The sequence below is a fragment of the Rattus norvegicus genome, chromosome 16, assembly GCF_036323735.1.
Source record: "Rattus norvegicus strain BN/NHsdMcwi chromosome 16, GRCr8, whole genome shotgun sequence".
In the NCBI taxonomy this organism is placed as follows: Eukaryota; Metazoa; Chordata; class Mammalia; order Rodentia; family Muridae; genus Rattus; species Rattus norvegicus.
Genome location: NC_086034.1, coordinates 80,158,760 through 80,178,122, shown reverse-complemented (window position 1 = coordinate 80,178,122; position 19,363 = coordinate 80,158,760). Strand labels below are relative to the sequence as shown.

Sequence of the window (19,363 nt, the reverse complement as noted above, 5' to 3'; positions counted from 1 at the left end):
AGCAAACACGGAATATCCAAACACACCAGAAAAGCAAGATCTAGTTTCAAAATCATATTTGATCATGAAGCTGGAGGACTTCAAGAAAGATGTGAAGAACACCCTTAGAGAACAAGTAGAAGCCTACAGAGAGGAATCGCAAAAATCCCTGAAAGAATTCCAGGAAATCATAAATAAACAAGTAGAAGCCCATAGAGAGGAGTCACAAAAATCCCTGAAAGAATTCCAGGAAATAATAGATAAACAAGTAGAAGCCCATAGAGAGGAGTCACAAAAATCCCTGAAAGAATTCCAGGAAAACACAATCAAACAGTTGAAGGAATTAAAAATGGAAATAGAAGCAATCAAGAAAGAACACATGGAAACAACCCTGGATATAGAAAACCAAAAGAAGAGACAAGGAGTTGTAGATACGAGCTTCACCAACAGAATACAAGAGATGGAAGAGAGAATCTCAGGAGCAGAAAATTCCATAGAAATCATTGACTCAACTGTCAAAGATAATGGAAAACGGAAAAAGCTACTGGTCCAAAACATACAGGAAATCCAGGACTCAATGAGAAGATCAAACCTAAGGATAATAGGTATAGAAGAGAGTGAAGACTCCCAGCTCAAAGGACCAGTAAATATCTTCAACAAAATCATAGAAGAAAACTTCCCTAACCTAAAAAAAGAGATACCCATAGGCATACAAGAAGCTTACAGAACTCCAAATAGATTGGACCAGAAAAGAAACACCTCCCATCACATAATAGTCAAAACACCAAACGCACAAAATAAAGAAAGAATATTAAAAGCAGTAAGGGAAAAACGTCAAGTAACATATAAAGGCAGACCTATCAGAATTACACCAGACTTTTCTCCAGAAACTATGAAAGCCAGAAGATCCTGGACAGATGTCATATAGACCCTAAGAGAACACAAATGCCAGCCCAGGTTACTGTATCCTGCAAAACTCTCAATTAACATAGATGGAGAAACCAAGATATTCCATGACAAAACCAAATTTACACAATATCTTTCTACAAATCCAGCACTACAAAGGATAATAAATGGTAAAGCCCAACACAAGGAGGCAAGCTATACCCTAGAAGAAGCAAGAAACTAATCATCTTGGCAACAAAACAAAGAGAAGAAAAGCACACAAACATAACCTCATATCCAAATATGAATATAACAGGAAGCAATAATCACTATTCCTTAATATCTCTCAACATCAATGGTCTCAACTCCCCAATAAAAACATAGATTAACAAACTGGATACACAACGAGGACCCTGCATTCTGCTGCCTACAGGAAACACACCTCAGAGACAAAGACAGACACTACCTCAGAGTGAAAGGCTGGAAAAAAACTTTCCAAGCAAATGGTCAGAAGAAGCAAACTGGAGTAGCCATTCTAATATCAAATAAAATCAATTTTCAAGTAAAATTCATCAAAAAAGATAGGGAAGGACACTTCATATTCATCAGAGGAAAAATCCACCAAGATGAACTCTCAATCCTAAATATCTATGCCCCAAATACAAGGGCACCTATATACGTAAAAGAAACCTTACTAAAGCTCAAAACACACATTGCACCTCACACAATAATAGTAGGAGACTTCAACACCCCACTCTCAACAATGGACAGATCATGGAAACAGAAATTAAACAAAGACGTAGACAGACTAAGAGAAGTCATGAGCCAAATAGACTTAACAGATATTTATAGAACATTCTATCCTAAAGCAAAAGGTTATACCTTCTTATCAGCTCCTCATGGTACTTTCTCCAACACTGACCATATAATTGGTCAAAAAACGGGCCTCAACAGGTACAGAAAGATAGAAATAATCCCATGCGTGCTATTGGACCACCATGGCCTAAAACTGGTCTTCAATAACAATAAGGGAAGAATGCCCACATATACGTGGAAATTGAACAATGCTCTACTCAATGATAACCTGGTCAAGGAAGAAATAAAGAAAGACATTAAAAACTTTTTAGAATTTAATGAAAATGAAGGTACAACATACCCAAACTTATGGGACACAATGAAAGCTGTGCTAAGAGGAAAACTCATAGCGCTGAGTGCCTGCAGAAAGAAATAGGAAAGAGCATATGTCAGCAGCTTGACAGCACACCTAAAAGCTCTAGAACAAAAAGAAGCAAATACACCCAGGAGGAGTAGAAGGCAGGAAATAATCAAACTCAGAGCTGAAATCAACCAAGTAGAAACAAAAAGGACCATAGAAAGAATCAACAGAACCAAAAGTTGGTTCTTTGAGAAAATCAACAAGATAGATTAAACCCTTAGCCAGACTAACGAGAGGACACAGAGAGTGTGTCCAAATTAACAAAATCAGAAATGAAAAGGGAGACATAACTACAGATTCAGAGGAAATTCAAAAAATCATCAGATCTTACTATAAAAGCCTATATTCAACAAAACTTGAAAATCTGCAGGAAATGGACAATTTCCTAGACAGATACCAGGTACCGAAGTTAAATCAGGAACAGATAAACCAGTTAAACAACCCCATAACTCCTAAGGAAATAGAAGCAGTCATTAAAGGTCTCCCAACCAAAAAGAGCCCAGGTCCAGACTGGTTTAGTGCAGAATGCTATCAGACCTTCATAGAAGACCTCGTACCAATGTTATCCAAACTATTCCACAAAATTGAAACAGATGGATCACTCCCGAATTCCTTCTATGAAGCCACAATTACTCTTATACCTAAACCACACAAAGACCCAACAAAGAAAGAGAACTTCAGACCAATTTCCCTTATGAATATCGACGCAAAAATACTCAATAAAATTCTGGCAAACATAATCCAAGAGCACTTCAAAACAATCATCCACCATGATCAAGTAGGCTTCATCCCAGGCATGCAGGGATGGTTTAATATACGGAAAACCATCAACGTGATCCATTATATAAACAAACTGAAAGAACAAAAACACATGATCATTTCATTAGATGCTGAGAAAGGATTTGACAAAATTCAACACCCCTTCATGATAAAAGTCCTGGAAAGAATAGGAATTCAAGGCCCATACCTAAACATAGTAAAAGCCATATACAGCAAACCAGTTGCTAACATTAAAATAAATGGAGAGAAACTTGAAGCAATCCCACTAAAATCAGGGACTAGACAAGGTTGCCCACTCTCTCCCTACTTATTTAATATAGTTCTTGAAGTTCTAGCCAGAGCAATCAGACAACAAAAGGAGGTCAAGGGGATACAGATCAGAAAAGAAGTCAAAATATCTCTATTTGCAGATGATATGATAGTATATTTAAGTGATCCCAAAAGTTCCACCAGAGAACTACTAAAGCTGATAAACAACTTCAGCAAAGTGGCTGGGTATAAAATTAACTCAAATAAATCAGTAGACTTCCTCTACACAAAAGAGAAACAAGCTGAGAAAGAAATTAGGGAAACGACACCCTTCATAATAGACCCAAATAATATAAAGTACCTCGGTGTGACTTTAACCAAGCAAGTAAAAGATTTGTACAATAAGAACTTCAAGATTCTGAAGAAAGAAATTGAAGAAGACCTCAGAAGATGGAAAGATCTCCCATGCTCATGGATTGGCAGGATTAATATAGTAAAAATGGCCTTTTTACCAAAAGCGATCTACAGATTCAATGCCATCCCCATCAAAATACCAATCCGATTCTTCAAAGAGTTAGACAGAACAATTTGCAAATTCATCTGGTATAACAAAAAACCCAGGATAGCTAAAACTATCCTCAACAATAAAAGGACTTCAGGGGGAATCACTATCCCTGATCTCAAGCAGTATTACAGAGCAATGGTGATAAAAACTGCATGGTATTGGTACAGAGACAGACAGATAGACCAATGGAATAGAATTGAAGACCCAGAAATGAACCCACACACCTATGGTCACTTGATTTTTGACAAAGGAGCCAAAACCATCAAATGGAAAAAAGATCGCATTTTTCGCAAATGGTGCTGGTTCAACTGTAGGTCAATATGTAGAAGAATGCAGATCAATCCATGCTTATCACCCTGTACAAAGCTTAAGTCCAAGTGGATCAAGGACCTCCACATCAAACCAGAGACACTCAAACTAATAGAAGAAAAACTAGGGAAGCATCTGGAACACATGGGCACTGGAAAAAATTTCCTGAACAAAACACCAATGGCTTATGCTCTAAGATCAAGAATCGACAAATGGGATCTCATAAAACTGCAAAGCTTCTGTAAGGCAAAGGTCACTGTGGTTAGGATAAAATGGCAACCAACAGATTGGGAAAAGATCTTTACCAATCCTACAACAGATAGAGGCCTTATATCCAAAATATACAAAGAACTCAAGAAGTTAGACCGCAGGGAGACAAATAACCCTATTAAAAAATGGGGTTTAGAGCTAAACAAAGAATTCACAGATGAGGAATGCCGAATGGCTGAGAAACACCTAAAGAAATGTTCAACATCTTTAGTCATAAGGGAAATGCAAATCAAAACAAACCTGAGATTTCACCTCACACCAGTGAGAATGGCTAAGATCAAAATCTCAGGTGACAGCAGATGCTGGCGAGGATGCTGAGAAAGAGGAACACTCCTCCATTGTTGGTGGGGTTGCAGACTGGTACAACCATTCTGGAAATCAGTCTGGAGGTTCCTCAGAAAATTGGACATTGAACTACCTGAGGATCCAGCTATACCTCTCTTGGGCATATACCCAAAAGATGCCCCAACATATAAAAAAGACACATGCTCCACTATGTTCATCGCAGCCTTATTTATAATAGCCAGAAACTGGAAAGAACCCAGATGCCCTTCAACAGAGGAATGGATACAGAAAATGTGGTACATCTACACAATGGAATATTACTCAGCTATCAAAAACAATGACTTTATGAAATTCGTAGGCAAATGGTCGGAACTGGAAAATATCATCCTGAGTGAGGTAACCCAATCACAGAAAAACACACATGGTATGCACTCATTGATAAGTGGCTATTAGCCCAAATGCTTGAATTACCCTAGATGCCTAGAAAAAATGAAACTCAAGACAGATGATCAAAATGTAAATGCTTCACTCCTTCTTTAAAAGGGGAACAAGAATACCCTTGGCAGGGAATAGAGAGGCAAAGATTAAAACAGAGACAGAAGGAACACCCATTCAGAGCCTGTCCCACATGTGGCCCATACATATACAGCCATCCAATTAGACAAGATGGATGAAGCAAAGAAGTTCAGGCTGACAGGAGCCGGATGTAGATCTCTCCCGAGAGACACAGCCAGAATACAGCAAACACAGAGGCGAATGCCAGAAGCAAACCACTGAACTGAGAACAGGACCCCCGTTGAAGGAATCAGAGAAAGAACTGGAAGAGCTTGAAGAGGCTCGAGACCCCATATGTACAACAATGCCAAGCAACCAGAGCTTCCAGGGACTAAGCCACTACCTAAAGACTATACATGGACTGACCCTGGACTCTGACCTCATAGGTAGCAATGAATATCCTAGTAAGAGCACCAGTGGAAGGGGAAGCCCTGGGTCCTGCTAAGACTGAACCCCCAGTGAACTAGACTGTTGGGGGGAGGGCGGCAATGGGGGTGGATGGGGAGGGGAACACCCATAAAGAAGGGGAGGGGGGAGGGGGATGTTTGCCCAGAAACCGGGAAAGGGAATAACACTCGAAATGTATATAAGAAATACTCAAGTTAATAAAAAAAAAAAGAATAAAACACTAATGATGAAAAAAAAAACGTTTCACACAATTGCCTGTTACTTTTTTGTTGTGATATATCGGCATTTGCTTACATGGGTAGATGATAAATGGATGGATAGATAGATAGATAGATAGATAGATAGATAGATAGATAGATGAATGATAGGGAGCTGATAGATGGTAAATAAATAAATAATAGATTAGATAGATCCTGGGAGATACATAGATAATTGATGATAGATTAGAGGGATAGATAGATAGATAGATAGATAGATAGATAGATATGATATGATATGATATGATAGTAGATAAAGGAAAGGATAGAAAAGTTATATATTTACATATATATGTATATATATATATGTGTGTGTGTGTGTATATAAAACAATAATAAAGTGGCACCACTGTAACCCTTTTCGACTTCATCCTGTGTGTGTGTGTGTGTGTGTGTGTGTGTGTGTGTGTGTGTGTGGTGTGTGTGTGTGTGCCTGATCTTTTCTTTTCTTTTCTTTTCTTTTCTTTTCTGTTCTGTTCTGTTCTTTTCTTTTCTCTCTGGCTCATGAATTCATGAATTGTTAATGATCTCAGAGCCTCTCACCTAGGCAGAAAGAGGTCCCTGAGACAAAGAGGAAAGAGACCAATAACTAAGTTTTCTTAGTTTCCCTGCTGCTATCAGTGGGAGTTAATTTCCAGAAGCCAAGCTTTTTGCCTGAAAGGCAAGATAGAGTTAAATTGCCAGAAGTCATCAGCTTTTGCCTGACCCCAAACCTCGCACAACCCTCACTGCCTTCCCCAGTACCTGAATGCTGGACCTCAGCAGATAGACAGATGATAGCTAGTAGAAACATAGACATAGAGATGGATGCATGAATATGTGGAAGTTGGTATCCATCCATGCATATCCTGGACACAAGCCTGCTGACAGAAGTCTAGGTGGTCTTTATATGATTTCTCTGCATGTGTTGCCAATGAGTAGCTTCAGTAGTAGACTACTCCATGCCCTGGCCCTTAGTCCTTGCCTGTCCCTCTCTGGAGAACTGACTGATACTGGGCTCTCCACAGCTCCTCAGTCTTCTTTGTTAGAGATTCTCTTTCTCCAATGCCCAGTTATTTAAGTACACTTTGGGGATCTCAAGACAGAAGAACGAGGTCTTTGCAGAGGCAGGAAGAAGAACACATAGAGGAAACTTGAATACTATCAGCCTGTGAGCTTGGGTTACCAGAGGACCACTAGGGAAGGGTTAGACCCTATGTTCTCCTCTGGGGAAGCTTCAGAAGCTTAGAAGATTCACAAGCCTCCTACCCAAGTTTGCACAAAGAGCAATAGTTACACAGAGAGGAAACCCTTCTATAGAGATGCCTGCAAATTTCTCAGAAAGCTCCAGGGATCTGGTTCTCATGCTGTTGTGGGCTTTCCAACATGGAGCTGCCTTTAAGTCACTTCTGTTTCTGTAAGAAGCCCCTCAACTGTACTCTCACAGGTAACCCTAACACACTCACTGGTTCATTAGGCTAGACATGGGTGGAAGAATTTCTTTGATCTGGCATTAATGTTCTATTTGGGGTGAGTAGATATTTGTTAGTGTTGTCCTAGGGGAAAATTCACACGAGTGTCTCATAAATCTTAGGATAGTCTCAGTGATTACTGAGACTGCTCGGCAAAGCCGTCAGCATTCTACGAGGGCTCTGTCTGAAGTCACCACAACTGTCTTAGGGTGTCTCTGTGGCTTGTTCAATCCAATTTTTAAGGTGGGATAATGGGACTTCTCATGCCTAGCAGAGTGTACTGTATATGCTATGCGAGATATGAAATTTAATGAGGATTCTGAGAATACCCACAAGGAAATCCAAATATCATGTGCCTCTGATGATATTCCCTGGTCAATTGGGAAGGTGAGGATGTGGCAGGGGAGTCATTCCAATTCCATCTGATGGGGTTATATGTTTTATAACTCGGGTCATTAGTCTTGGTGAAAGAAAAGAATGTGCAGGAGACATGCTCCAAATTAGAAATAGAAATGTAAATAGCAATCCACAACCAGGGTTTATTTTGTTGGATTCTTAAAGTCACTTGAGTTTTTACAGCCAACCTATCAAGCAGATGTCATTGCTAGGATCTCTCCCTCTTGTTATTAAAAGGGGTCTATGATCCAGAGCTGAAATAACTTTCTCTAAGTCACACTGTTAAGGGGCAGAACTAAGGCCCAGCATGGGACAGCTTAGAGCCTGTGCCATTTGCTCTGAGTGAGATAAAGCCATATAGAATCAACACCTGGAAAATTGAATCCTACCTGAATATCAGTGTGATTTCTGATAACTCATGAGCAGCTGAGTGACAGAGTGAGTGACTTGTATAGTTTACTCAATTGTCAGCTTAGCATAACATCCTAGAACACTCGTTTCAGGACCTGCGAGAAAGCTTAGTGGATGGAGGTGACTGCTACCAAGACTAATAACCTGAGTTCCATCCCTAGAACCTACATGGTAGGATGAGGGCCACACCTACAAGATACCCTCTGACCTCCACACATGTCTTGTGGCATGACTACACTCAAGTGCACACACACATAAACACACACACACACACACACACACACACACACACACACACACCATACACACGGAGAAAGACCAAATAAATAAATGTAGTATAAAAAAATTGTCAGTTTTTCTAAAAACCTTCTTTTTTTTATCGTGTCAAGCCAGGAGAGGAAGAGAGGAAGAGAGAGAGAGAGAGAGAGAGAGAGAGAGAGAGAGAGAGAGAGAGAGAGAGAGAGAGAGAGAGAAAGATCTAAAAGCCTTCTTTTTCTATATTCGCTCAGGGTTCTACATTATCAAATCCATACTCTGTTTAAACCTTGGGAGTTTTTATTTATCAGGCGATAGCACATTGTAATGAAGAGTTGAGTTCTTGAAGACTGTCACTCTTCTTTTCATGACAAGTGGTAGGTATCAACAGATTCTTGATATTATTAACAGAGGAGGGGAGAGCTAAAGGTGGTTACAAATAATATTGCTGAACATATCAGGGGTATCACATCTAATTTGAGAATACTGGGACTCTAACAGTCAGAGGTTTACCCTCTGTTTCTTGGTTGCCCTTTGCTTTTAGAGCTCAAACTCATGGATCTGTCTTCAGACTGAAGGAGCAAGTCCTCTGCAGCCATTCCTGGTGAGAGGCATCTGGTATTTGTCTGATGCTCGTAGACTCCACCCAAAGCTGCAAATTATACCTCAGCTGTGCATTGTTGAGTAAGTATACACCTGTGTAGGTGCTCCTTAAAGATCATATCTAGAAATCGAAAGAGAAGCAGTCTACAGTTTTCTCTGAAACTAAGGGCTACCCTTTGAATGGGTGGGATTTCGAGTTTTTTTTAATGAAAAAGAGTCATTACATCCTCCCCTGATTCCTGCAAGGAAATTATATTTCATACTTCATTGCTAAGGATGCTACATCAGGGCACTCCTCCCACAAGACATAGTCACCTTCTGACTATCTCCATTCACTTGGAAAGAATGAAGTTTTTTTTTTTTTAATATATGCTCACTACTGTTAACTTGCAATATGTATCTGGGGATTGTGTTTCCTGCCTGGGGTTCTTGGGTCCTTCTATAGAGTCTGCTTTTGTGTCTTTATCTACATCATTTCTTGATAAATTTTTACAACTGGGAACTATTCTTACAGCATGTGTTTGAAAACAAGTATGCTGCAAGCACACACACACACACACACACACACACACACACACACACTTCTGTGGTGCCAGATAATATCTTAAACAGGCAAGAAGTGGAGAATCTGAAACAGGAGCAGGTCAATGAGTGCTAAAGGGTTAAGAATGAAGTGGTCAGAAGCTACAGGGCCAGCCACCTCTCTGCATGGAAAAATCCAAGTACGGTTAGGGTTCTGGAGCCATTAGTAACACTGAGAGTTATCTAGTACTGTCAGTCTAGCACCTTTCATTATCAATGAAAATCACAGACATTCCACTGCAAATACATATGTTGGCTCACAAGTGTCCTTCAAGAAGTAAATAATGGCAAAACAAATACATCGATCATTTTACTTTCACTTTTGAAATATCAGAGAGGGTAAGGAAAAGTTTCAGAAATAATGATCACAATGATGTTGCCAAGAGATCCCAGGCCTCCCACATTCTCTGGCTAAAGATTGGATTGCCTGCTGTTTTTGACATGATAATGGCATGCCCCCACGCCTTCTTGTCCCAGAGACAGGCCGTTTAGGATAAAACTCTAAACCAGTTGCAGGGCACTAGTCTAATTATGAAGCTGGTTCCAACCTGCTTTCTTTTTCATTGGTCTCTGTCTTGTACAGAATGGTCTCTGCCCACTTTAGAATCTTCCATTTATTCATTACGAAGGTGATTCAGGCCTACCTTGGTACACAGCTTTAAATCCTGGGGAACCAATGCTGTCGTCTGACTGCAGGTGGAGCCACATCTGATTGCTCATGCTCACGATGAGGTCAGGGACACTGGAGCCTGTAAGCCTGTGAGAAGGAAAGGTCAGACTTTTACAGAGGCTACAAATACATCAACGTTTCTTCAGAGGAGGGTCTTACTGCTTGAACAATCAAACCACACACACACACACACACACACACACACACACACACACACACACACACAGAGTTCTCAAAACCCTATATTAACTTGTCAATTATATAAATATTTCAATATTATCACCACTGGCATTTTTAGTAACTATTCAATCACTATAAAATATGTTTTTTTCATTAAAAAATAGCTAGAAGGGACTGGGGCTATTGCTTGGTGAGTAAGAACAGCTATTGCTCTTACATAGGACCCATAATTCAGTTCCCAGTACCCACATAGCATCTCACAACAATCTGTTGCTCCAATTCCAGAAGACCTGATGGTCTTTTCTGGCCTCCAATGCATGGCACATGTGTGGTGTACACACCTATACACAGGAAAAACAATCATACACATAAAATGAATACGTTCTTTTAAAAGAAAAGACCATTCCATTTGCTGGAAATGAGAGGCTCCCTCGGTTCAAGATGCATAGGGATAAATCCATACAAACCCGAGGGAACAAAGAGAGCCAGCTGTGCTATGTAACTGGAGATGAACCCTGTGGCTCACTAGTTTGTTGTATGATACCATCAAAGGCAAACATCTCCAAGGTGAGAAACCCTACACATTCATTATTCCATTTAGTCTCATCTAGACTTAATGTACCTCCCATGCAAACTCTCTTTAAAGATGTATTAAAGGGTAATCACGCATTATAAGGATATTGAAAAGAACAGTGTGTGTGGTTGAAATAGAGACAGCAGAGTTTACTGAGCATCCAGGTCAAACTTCAAAGCAGTTTCCTCTAAGTATTCAGTGTGCATTGACAAACTGGTCACATCCCCTGCGCTGTCAGCCGATGAAAAGAAACACCAAATCCATTGACTGAACTCAACATGCCGACAGAATAGCATGTAGAAACAGGAAAAGTGCAGGGAGGAAATCAATTCAACCAAAACAAATGTCCCTAATCAAATGGGAAGCTTTGCTTTCAGCAAAATGGTTTCGGGAATGTGAACACATGACTCGCACCATCAATCACAGCATCCGTCTATCAACCCAACATTCTCCTTGCAGACGGCCTCGAAAACCTGCGCCTTCAAAGGAAGATGAACGGTGGTCATTACATGCCAAGTAGCTCTGGCCGCATTACACTCAGGTTGGAAAAGGAGCGTGTTCTGGTGAGCGATGTATGCTTGCTGCACACGTATGTCTGCAGATTTGTCTTTGTTGGAAGATTGTTCTTTTGTGTTTGCTTGTTTGATTGCCAGAGAGATTTGTTTGCTTTTCTGGGCATGCATTTTGTTGAACTGCAATCAGCCAAATAGTGCATGGATTACAGATCCTAGCTCTAAGACTCCTTGGAAAGAGAGCCAGCCTACAGGTCCCCCTAGGGAGTCTGCCTCCTGGGTCCCTCTCTGCTTCTGGTTCTCCCTGTTGCTTTGCCAAAACATCTATAGCTGTATCTGCCCGTCTAAGCCTCCAGTAAGTGAAATAAGACTTTGTAAAATACTTTGCTTAACAGACCTGAGGGAAAGGTAGTCATGAGCTTCCTGGCTATAATTTTTCTTTAGAATTCATTTGTGTGTATATACAATGAGAAGGTGATTAATGCTAGTGTTTTTAATTTTTTCCTAATAATGTATTGTATTAATAAGGTTGTCGGAAATAACATGAAGAGCCCACATGCATTTTTCCTCTCTCTTCCAATGTTCATATTTTACAGATTTATAACATACTATCTCAGCCTGAATGGGTGACCTATTTCTTATGAAAGTGCTCTCTCTCTCTCTCTCTCTCTCTCTCTCTCTCTCTCTCTCCCCTTCTCTCTCTCTCTGTGTGTGTGTGTGTGTGTGTGTGTGTGTGTTTAGCTCCTCTATACTACCCACATGTAGACTTAGGGAGCCAGGCTGTAGTAAATGCAGTGAGATTCCCCACAGTTCATTTTCAAAGCTTCATCACACTGTCTTGCTGTTCTCCACTGACAAGCACAAATCCGTGTCTACCTCTAAATTCATTAATTATGCTATTACATAAATGAGAGACCACAGTTTGTCTGTTTTTGAATTGGCTTTTTCCACTTGGCTCAGTTCCCCAGAGATTAATCACATGATTTATATACCATCAGGCCCTCCCCACTGCGGAGGGAGACTCCATGGTGTGGATACATCACGTCCTGCTAAGATGCGTTAGCTGCTTGCCAGCGGACCCGTAAAGCTGATGTAATCTGATGTGCGGGTTTTCCCCCAGTGTAACTCTTCGTGTGATCTGATATGAATTCCCAAGGATGCAATTTACACTTTATGATTTCTGTGTCTGTAATTGCAATTTCTGTCTCCAGGATTACAGAGCGAGCGTTCTTCTCTTTTCTTTTGACCAGCAGTGTCTGAGCACACAGATTTCTTGGTTTCACCAATGGGAATTTCATGTGGCCACTGTGTATTTTTGGTCCTCTGCAATTTATATAGTGATTTCTCGAGGGCTTTGCATTTACCTGTGGCTGATCACTAATAGTGCACAAGGCTTGATTTCCTACACACCTGTTTCAGAAAAGGTCTTCAGGTCCTGTGTCCCCTTTAATGCATCTGTTGATATTCATTCTCTCTCTCTCTCTCTCTCTCTCTCTCTCTCTCTCTCTCTCTCTCTCTCTCAAATTTAGAAATATTCTTTGTCTCCCAAACATTTTTACTAAGCAAAGGATTTCTATTTGACCAAGTTATCCTAAGTGAACAATCAGAAAATGTCCCTAGGGGAGATGTTTGCAGAATAAGAGGATACTTCACATACACCTTCCTGTCCTGTTGGTCTTTGAAAAATCACACATGCCTTAAATTTCCTGTTGTGTTTCATGAGGACTTCATGAATCTCATCATATATCAGCAGTTATTCTCAACCAGGGTCAAGGCTGCTCTGTTTGGGGAACCGGGGATATCTAGACATTCATTTTCCATTTGCTTACTTATGTTCATTTTCTTCCTATTTCCATGTGTAATCATTCCCAAGACTGTGAGTACATGGCAAAAAGATCATATCTAATTTTTAAGGCAGTGCTTTGTGTATGAGCAGAAAGAAGAAAGGACGCACACCGCCATTGGATCCTGAAGCTTGCATGAACAACTAGAGTTCACACAGTGACCACACATGATTGATCAGAGCTGGTGCCCAAATCACTCTTCCGTGCATGGAGAGTCTGCTTTTCTGGTCTGTGTCCATAGCAATTATTTGCTGGCATCAGACCTCTTTATCTTTGAGATCATTATGTGCTCACCTGTTTTCAGTTTCTGTATTTCTCCCATGGGAAGTCTGAGATTCCATATGGATCTGTGATACAAAGTATCTCATAGCCCATGGCCAGGAGTCTTTGTCTTTTTTGCTTTCTGCCCAGGATTTGTTGATGTTCTCAGTGAGAGTTAAGAGTTATGTTTTGTAAGCAGTGAAGAAATTGCTACCTTGTGCCCACCTTTTTATGCTTTAAAAGGAACACCTGAGCTATGAGGACACACAATATCACTCACTTTGCTCCCCATTGAATTGACTTCCCAACTTCCTAGAGACAATTGCTGCTGGGTGTCTTGTGTTTTGCCAGCCCAGACACCTGGTACTGGTCACCACTCTACTGTCTCTGAAAACCCCTACTCTCCCCACCCATTTGAAAAGCCCCCCAAACCTGTATTCTACATCCACCTTTTTTGTCTCTTCATGTGTATATGTGCATGGTATATGCATATATTATATCGAGGGTTGCATGGATTTGGGCATATATAGCCATCTGTAGAAGTACATGTGGAGGCCTAAGGTTTGGTGTTGAGAATCACTCTCCTACCTCATTCTTTGTGGCAGAGACTCTCAATCAAACCCAGAACTGACCAGTATGGCTAGTCTCACCAGTGAATTTGCTCTGGGGATCCCCTGTCTGCTTTCCAAGACTAGAATTACAGAGAGGCCATGAACCAGGGCAGCCCAGCTATCCGTGTTCTGTGTACCTGACCATCAGTGCTCTGGTTGGCACAGCAATTCTTCTAACAGCTGATGGGTCTCAGGCCAACAATAGCTCTTTCCTAGGATGAGATCTATGTCATTTTTCTCCATTTTCCTCTGGTCGTTGCCTATAGTATCAGTGCTCTTCAAGGGGTCTTGTTCATTCCTCATTCCCTGCTCTGAGTAGACTCTTCCTTCCTTAAGTGAATGAGGAGAAACACTGATGATGGTGAAAAGAGGCGGAAGCTCCTGTTTCTGAGTCTCCTGAATTCCCGTTGTCAGTAGGAGGCTTCCAGTTGAGGAGGGCAAGACCATGGAGGGCTTCTAACAGTGTGGACCCTCGGCCTCCCCTCCATGGCTATGACTTGATTTGAACATAGGCCACCTCTTAGCAGCCCACTCGGGTCTCTCCAGACCCTTCTCTGGTTACTCATTCCCAGGAATTTAAGTTGTTAAAAACATAATTATCATGTAGAAAATCCTCACCTTTTGCAAAGAGACACACTTCCAAGGTAACTACCTACTTCAGGCACACCCTGAGGTACATGTTTGAACTTCTTTTGTTTGCTCACTGTGCTTTATTTTAATCCAGTCTTATTCTGTGAATTCACCCAAAATTGACTAGACAAGCATAATGGCAGTACTGGCACAGCTCACTCAATCAAATGTCAAATCCTGTTCCTGTAGCCAGTCCCATTTTAGAATTTATTTTAAGCCTCCAAATTATTTGATTGGCATGCATACGAAAAGGGTTGCAATCATACTTTGTCACAATTAATTCTTTTTTAAACTAATTGGTTGAATCTTAATTAACTTTTTAAACTTGTTGAAAATTTTCAAAAACATGTGAATTGTTAAAAGTTTAAAGTATTTAAAACTGTTTAAAACAAAAGAAAATGTTGACTTTGAGTAACTCTTTGAGATTTCTAAACTTAATTTAGTTTGATAGCATTTACACACACACACACAGAGGGAGGGAGGGAGGGAGAGAGAGAGAGAGAGAGAGAGAGAGAGAGAGAGAGAGAGAGAGAGAGAGAGAGATGTTTGAAACAAAACAAGAGCCCGCAGCCTCCTTGACCATTTGCAACTGCTTTGGTGTTTAAGAGAGGAGTGACTGTTTGTTCGTTCGTTCATTCATTCATTCATTCATTCATTCATTCACTTTTACAATCATTTGAAACTGAAAATAAGCTAGGTGTTAGTTTTACTTGAACAGGAACCAGACCATATAATTTGGAACCATTTTTAGAAAACAGTTACAGTTTTCACTAAACCAATGATAGCTGTTCCTGTATTTTTGTCAAAGTTACGAATAAAATCATCCTAATTACATATCACAGGAGAGTGATATGTAATAGAACACTACTGAAGCTGCCAGACTCTCAGTGCTTCCCCATGACTCAATAGTTGTTCTTTTTGGCGTTAAGCAGCAACCCTCTCAACTGGTGTACCACATATGGGCCCACTTCTCTGCTGGAGAATATTTATGTCTCTCCTAATTTTTGACAGTTGTAGTGAGAAAAGCCAAGAAGTTCATGAAGGAGTTTATTCTTCCAAGGTGAGTCTCTAGACAGCAATTCGATTGCTGCCACTACAGTTGGTGCTAAGTTCAATGCCTCTTTGCTTTTTCAGAAACCTGCTCACTTGCTTCGTTTTAGGAAGGGTTGTACAAGTTTTTAACCTGACTTGCACACTCAAAAGCAACCCAGTGTGTGCTTCCATTTATGTCACAGTCTCAAAAGAAAAGTGCCATGTCGAGGTGAGAGAGGATCATGGTCAATCCAGGCATGTGATGGGACAGGAACAGATGTGTGGACACAGAAATGTCTAGATAGAAAATAACTCCTCCTGACCTTGGCATGGATGGGGTGACAGGTCTGCACCTGTGTTAATATTCCGAATTCAGGCACACAGCATTTCCGTTATACTCTATGCTAGTTTTAAACTCCTCAAAACTGGGAGAAAATAAAAATCTGATCGTGTCACACAGCTGTCAAGACATGAAACTGATGTTGTGTAACACCTGCTCCACATCACACCTGCGATCCCCAGTGCGTTCCTAGAGAGAAAGTGGAGCTAACCTTTAATATGTTGACTTTGATTATAAATTGGGCCATTTGAGAAGGAAGTGCTGCTCCTAAGATAAAAAGTGTCCCATATGTGAGCCACTTAGCAGTCTTTACAGTTCTTCATGAATGTCTGGATTATGTACTCTCTGAGAGGTTAGCATGCCCCTATGATTTGTGGGGACATTGGCATGCACTGGGTTTACGCAGTGTTAGGTGCAGGTTCCCTATAATAAATGCAAGGTATGTTTTATTTCATCCACAGGCAAATTGGTCAATACAGAGATGAAATAAAATATCAACACATTCAGGGACATTCTGATATGAAGACCAGATGTCACATACAAGCACAGAGTCATCTGAAGCAGAAGATTATTTAGGTGTTCAACAAATGAAGGAGAAAAACTATAAGCTCTACATTCTGGGGACTCTCTATTTCCATTCATATATATGGGTGCAGAGTACATTCTCAGCCTTGAAGGGAAAGGAAATAAGCTATGACTCAGTCTACCTGCTATGAACATGGGGTCTTGCCACTCACTATTATTGGTTATATGTAACATGTACCACTACATGGTCTGGGTGCATGAGAAGGGATGAGACTAATATAGAAATCAAGCTGACTCTGAAAGCAAAACAAGGAGGTGGGGTTGTGTGAACATGTCATATGTAATTCTATAATGCAGAATGACGTGTGTGCATGCGTGTGTGTGTGTGTGTTTGTGTGTGTGTGTGTGTGTGTGTGTGTGTGTGTCTTTATTTTAGAGTCTTGATGTTCCCTAGATCCATCCTTGTAATGCTGGAGTGAGCTTGCTCCTTTGATTGACATCTTCTTCCTGGACCAGTGTGACGGACAGATCACTGAGCTGGGATCGATTCAAGTCAGATGTCACGGGAAGGGATATGAGTTACATCAATCATTTGACGCATCTTCTTTCCATTCACTAACCCCCAAAACAATAATCACATAAACCATCTAAAAATACCAAATCCAAATCTCTCAATCTCACGGTTCAAAGGGATGAAAAGTTGATAAAGGCCCCAACTGATGCCAATTTTTCAAGTTTCTTATTCAGTACAGGCAGGCTATGGGATGTGACTGACCAGCCCTCTGGTCATGATGATCTTCTCTTTTGCCCCAAACTCTGTGTGTGTGTGTGTGTGTGTGTGTGTGTGTGTGTGTGTGTGTGTGTGTCTATGAAGACCAGTGGTCAATCACAAGTGTTATCCCTCAAGAGATAATCTTCTTGATTTTTGAGGCAGTCTCTCATTAACATTGTTTTTGCAAGTTTAACTAGATGTCTAGGCAGCAAACCTTTGTGACCAACCTATTTTCAATTCCTCAGCACCAGTATAAAAATGCACATTGTCATACCTGATTTTATATGAATGCTCAGGCTCAAACTTTGCTCCTCATTCTTTCAAGGCAGGCACTTATCTGACGAGCCATGTTCCTACTCCTCAAGGCTACGTTTGCAGCAGGAAGAACAAGCAAGTTACATGTTTCCACAGGCAGCCTGGCCAAGGGTTAATCTATCTGCAGAAAAGTGCCTGACACCTTCTCTAGCAAACTCTGGCAAAGGTGAAACATCAGGCATGCAACACTATCAGGGAGATTCCCAAAGACTGATGGTCTCCAGCCCATGGGGTCATTTACTACATTTGGTCCATTCCCTGAATATCACCAGTATGACACCTTCCAAGCATGACCAGGCAGCAACCACACAATGAAAATTATAATCATCAGAGCATCAGCCACAGCAAGTGGCCAAACCCAGTGCTGATGATGCATATATGAAAGAGCTGTTGAAATGAAAGACTTAACCAATCCTCTGCATATCATAACAAGACGGAAATGAGCTCCACGATGCAATCTTGAAACAAGAACATCAGCAAATCACAACCTGAATTGGCAGACATGATCCTCCAACTGCTGAAATGAGTCAAAGGTGGGAGCCAAGACCCAAGGTTTCAAAGCACAAACTTTTGTGAAACTGCGTATGATGCTTACAAATTGCCTGCAAATATGGTAAGAGAATGAATCTTAGCAAGAAAATGCAAGTTTTTTTTAATAGAATCTGGATGAAAACTGGATCTAAGAATATATAACAAATTACAGTAAATATTGCTCACTGGATGTAATTTAGAGGGAGGGGTCAATAGCCAAGTTAAAGGAGCTTGAGCACAAGCACATTGCACAGAGGCAGAACTGACAAAGTATGATCTGGAGCAAAGAGTAGGAAGTTGACAGAATATTACAACAAGTAATTTTTGATGTGAAATTTATCAGATTTGGTAAGAAACATAAACTATAAATCCCAAAACTGACATGAACTCAATAACGGCAAATCCACTAGAAGACGAATGTAATTTATTTCTGAAAACAAAAGAAAGGGACAACTTTGAGGACAAAAAGGACTCATGTCATGAATGACAAGAATTTCCACCTGGGACTTTGTAGGGCAGACCACTACTAAACTGCCAACCACAGGTACTATATTCCAGCCATTCTCAATAACTTAGGGAATGCTACATATAAAAAAGAAAATTCTCAAGCCAAAGTTCGCCACCACAAATTAAAAGTAGATAACCTACCTACCTTACTAACCCTTACACGTGTTAGGAAAATTCTTTAGAAAGAATAAGGCAGTAGAACAAGAGAACTGAGATCTTCATGTTGAAAGAACAGGAAGTGTAGTGGATATATAACATGGGCTCCTCTGCTCATCATGAGTTCTATGAGTCACGTTCAATAATTAAACCAAACATGATAAACCAGCTTGGTATCTATGATATTGGGCTGTCAATCTGATGCCCAGAAAACAGAACCTGGGTGGTTAGTGAGATTTCAATTTCTAGAACTGAGAGACTCTGGATTTCTGCTCTTTTATGCCAATAAATTTTAGAAATTTGCTACAAAAAGCAGGAAGTAAAAATGTAGATGATAAGGACTGGAGAGATGGTTCAGCGGTTAAGAGCACGGTTTGCTCTTTCAGAGGTCCTGAGTTCAATCCCCAGCAACCATGTGGTGGTGCACAACTTTCTGTAATTGGATTT

The 19,363-nt window shown here is 40.5% G+C and overlaps 1 protein-coding gene across 2 annotated transcripts in view; it reads right to left on the bottom strand.

Moving 5' to 3' along the window:
• The window catches only part of Csmd1 (CUB and Sushi multiple domains 1), a 1,600,162-nt gene that overhangs the window by 342,588 nt on the left and 1,238,211 nt on the right, over positions 1-19,363 (bottom strand). For both annotated transcript variants that reach the window (XM_039094737.2, NM_001037327.2), the window contains exon 12: positions 10,101-10,213. In XM_039094737.2, the coding sequence (XP_038950665.1) occupies positions 10,101-10,213 (113 nt within the window). The remainder of the gene's footprint in view (positions 1-10,100; positions 10,214-19,363) is intronic.